Below are 3,012 nucleotides of genomic sequence, written 5' to 3'. Positions count from 1 at the left end.
GCCGCGGCGTCAGCGTCAGCGACAGCAACAGACGGGGCGGTCGTAACGGATCCATGCGGCGGCGCCGCTAGTGATGCCGCTAGCGCCTCGGCGGCAGCGGCGCCGCTGCCAGTCAGCGCAACCGACGTGAAGCGCAAAACCAGAAAGAAGTCTTCCGCCGCCACCGACGCTGTCGCCGCCGCCGCCGCCGCCATCGACGGCTGGGCAGCATTGGCGGCACCGTTCTCCGCGGAGCCCTTCCGGACCGACCCATGGGACCGTGTGCTGCCGCGGCGGCGGCCGCCGTTGCTGACCAAGCTGGAAGAGGCCGCGGCGGCTGGCCGCTTGGCCACGCCCCATGCGCTGCTGCTGGCGGTGCCACGGGCCGTCGTACTGCACCGTACGACACTATCTGTTGCGGAGTTGGCGGCAGCGCTGGCAGCCAAGAATGCCATACGGTCGCGGGTGGGCAGCTGGCGTGAGGTCCGGGACGAGCTGAGGGACACTCCCGGGATTCCCGTGGCGCTGCATGCGCGGTTCGGGTGGGTGCCGTACCAGGGACGTCGGGGAACTCGCGGTGCCCCAGAGGGGGAGGAGGAGGGGGAGGGGAGGAGTGCCGGATAGGACGGTAGGTTATCCAGCAACTTGACCATTTATGTGTCTGTCTGTGTGTCTGTCTGTGTGTCTGTCTGTGTGTCTGTCTGTGTGTTTGTCTGTGTGTTAGTCTGTGTGTTTGTCTGTGTGTATGTCTGTGTGTATGTCTGTGTGTCTGTCTGTGTGTCTGTCTGTGTATGTCTGTGTGTCTGTCTGTGTGTCTGTCTGTGTATGTCTGTGTGTCTGTCTGTGTGTCTGTCTGTGTATGTCTGTGTGTATGTCTGTGTGTATGTCTGTGTGTTTGTCTGTGTGTCTGTCTGTGTGTCTATCGGTGTGCTCACCATCGCCTGTGTCAGGGGAGGCGGGACGGGAGGGGCGGGAAGGGCAGCTTCAATACCCTACATCATAATGCCCCTACCCCCACCCCCCAACATCGGCAGTTAATCAACCCCCAACCGCAAACAGCCAACCCGAACCCAGATAGACCTCGTAACGGTGGCATCCTTTGCGCCCGGTGACATAGACGCGGGCGTGTGTGTGTGTATGTCGTGTCCCGCAGCGACATCAAGGTTGTACGACTACATCCCCGTGGCTGGGGCATGACGGGGGTCTTGCAGCTACTGCCGGGCCAGATATTGCCGGGGGGGGAGGAGGGGGAGGGAGTGGAGGTTGGTAACGGGCAAGCTGGCGGCAGTAGCAGTAGCAGTACCGCCTTGGGAAGCAGTCGTACTGGCGATGGGAGCTGTGCTTTACCGGGCTGGAGGGAGTCACATCGCATGGAGCGACAGCAACAGCAACAGCAGGAATTGGCGGGCTTGGAAATTGAGGTGAGGAAGTTGGGTAGTGGTTGGTAGTTGGCAGTTGGGATTCCACGGAGGGGGAGGTACTTGAGGTCCGCAGACAGAGCTGGGGGGAGAGAGAAAGGGGGTGGGAGAAGGAAATGATGCCCGCCCGCGACGCACATACACACATATACACATATACAAACAAATACACATACATACACACATTCAGTGCATCTCCTCAGGCCAGCTGGTTCGACTTTGCCAACCCCCGGGCGGACAAGGGCCTGCGCCAGCTGCGGGATTCGTACATAGAGCCGGGGAGCGAGTGGGTGGTGCGGGGAGTCATGAGACCCAAACCCGTGTCAGGTGGGTGCACGTGTCAGCGCGCACGTATGTATGTATGTATGTATGTATGTATGTATGTATGTATGTATGTATGTATGTATGTATGTGTGTGTAGGGGGGTGTTGCTTGTGGTGGGCCCACGTGACTTCATGGCAGGTATGCACATACGTGCTTGTGTTCGTCGGTATGTTTGTATGTATGTGCCAACCTGTTTGCGAAAGCGAGCCCTGGCATCCGCACAGGCCCGGAAGGAGCTGCGGTGCACACACACACACCCGGAGCCCCCAAGAGGAGCCTCCGAAACCACCTGAGGTGGACCTCCGTTTACCCTCCTCCGCCTCCACCTCCGCATTCCGGCTCTAACGCACACAAGCCCCCTGCAATTGCACACCCCCATACCGCCTACACACACACCCTACACACACAAACACACAAACACACGCACAACCCCCTCAGGCCCCCGTTTCGAGGTGGTGGGCCCGGATGTGCTCCCCGCGGCCTCCTTCGAGCCGTCCAGGGACCTCGTCACCACCACATACAAAGCCGCGACACCGCTAACCGCGGGGGAGGTGGCGGAGGTGGCGGAGGGGGTGCTTGGGGCACTGAAGGGCGGGGAGATAGGTGCGCGCTGCCGTGTCTTTGTGTGTATGTATGTCTTTGTGTGTATGTATGTCTTTGTGTGCATATGTATGTATGTCTTTGTGTGTATGTATGTTTTGTGGATAAGCAGGACGTGTGCGTGTATGTATGTGTATGTGTATGTGTGTGTATGTGTGTGTATGTGTGTGTATGCGCGACGTGCGTGTGCGTTCAAAAAAAACCTTCCGCTCCCCCCCTCCACCCTGGCCACAGACCTGCCCGAGCCGCTCCCCCCCACTGCCCGTACGGAGCTACACCGCCTGCTTACGTCAGGAAGTACGGATGGCTACTGTAGCAGCACCAAGACGAGCGGCAGTAGCAACAGCCGTATCAACAAGAATGTCAGTCGGGCTGAAGGCAGCAGTAGCAGTACCACTACACTCTCCTCGTCATCAGCACTACCATCAAAAGCGCTGTCATTATCGACAGCTCCAGAGCCAGCAGAGGCAGCTCTCAAAGCGGCGGTGGCGGCGGCGCAAGACCTCCTGCCGAAAATATCCGTACCTACCCTCCGGGAGTCGTACGACATCTTGCATCGCCCCTTCCTGGAGCATCTGCAACCGTGCAGGGTGATCGAGGGGTATCAAGGCGCGGCCGCCTCCGAGGGTGCGGCTACTGGCTGCCAGAGCGGCCGAGGGTTTGCTTCTGGTGGTGGTGGGTGGTGGTGGTG

General features: G+C 59.7%; 1 protein-coding gene across 1 annotated transcript in view; it reads left to right on the top strand.

Annotated features, from left to right (window-relative positions):
* The window catches only part of VOLCADRAFT_92718 (uncharacterized protein), a gene marked incomplete at both ends in the record, with an annotated part of 17,552 nt that overhangs the window by 9,432 nt on the left and 5,108 nt on the right, over positions 1 to 3,012 (top strand). The window contains 5 exons of the mRNA XM_002952081.1: positions 235 to 521; positions 1,133 to 1,400; positions 1,601 to 1,724; positions 2,160 to 2,324; positions 2,556 to 2,683. Of these exons, the coding sequence (XP_002952127.1) occupies positions 235 to 521; positions 1,133 to 1,400; positions 1,601 to 1,724; positions 2,160 to 2,324; positions 2,556 to 2,683 (972 nt within the window). The remainder of the gene's footprint in view (positions 1 to 234; positions 522 to 1,132; positions 1,401 to 1,600; positions 1,725 to 2,159; positions 2,325 to 2,555; positions 2,684 to 3,012) is intronic.

Source organism: Volvox carteri (genome assembly GCF_000143455.1).
Source record: "Volvox carteri f. nagariensis unplaced genomic scaffold VOLCAscaffold_27, whole genome shotgun sequence".
In the NCBI taxonomy this organism is placed as follows: Eukaryota; Viridiplantae; Chlorophyta; class Chlorophyceae; order Chlamydomonadales; family Volvocaceae; genus Volvox; species Volvox carteri.
The sequence above is the reverse complement of the archived record's forward strand: the minus strand, read 5'-3'. Positions and strand labels throughout refer to the sequence as shown.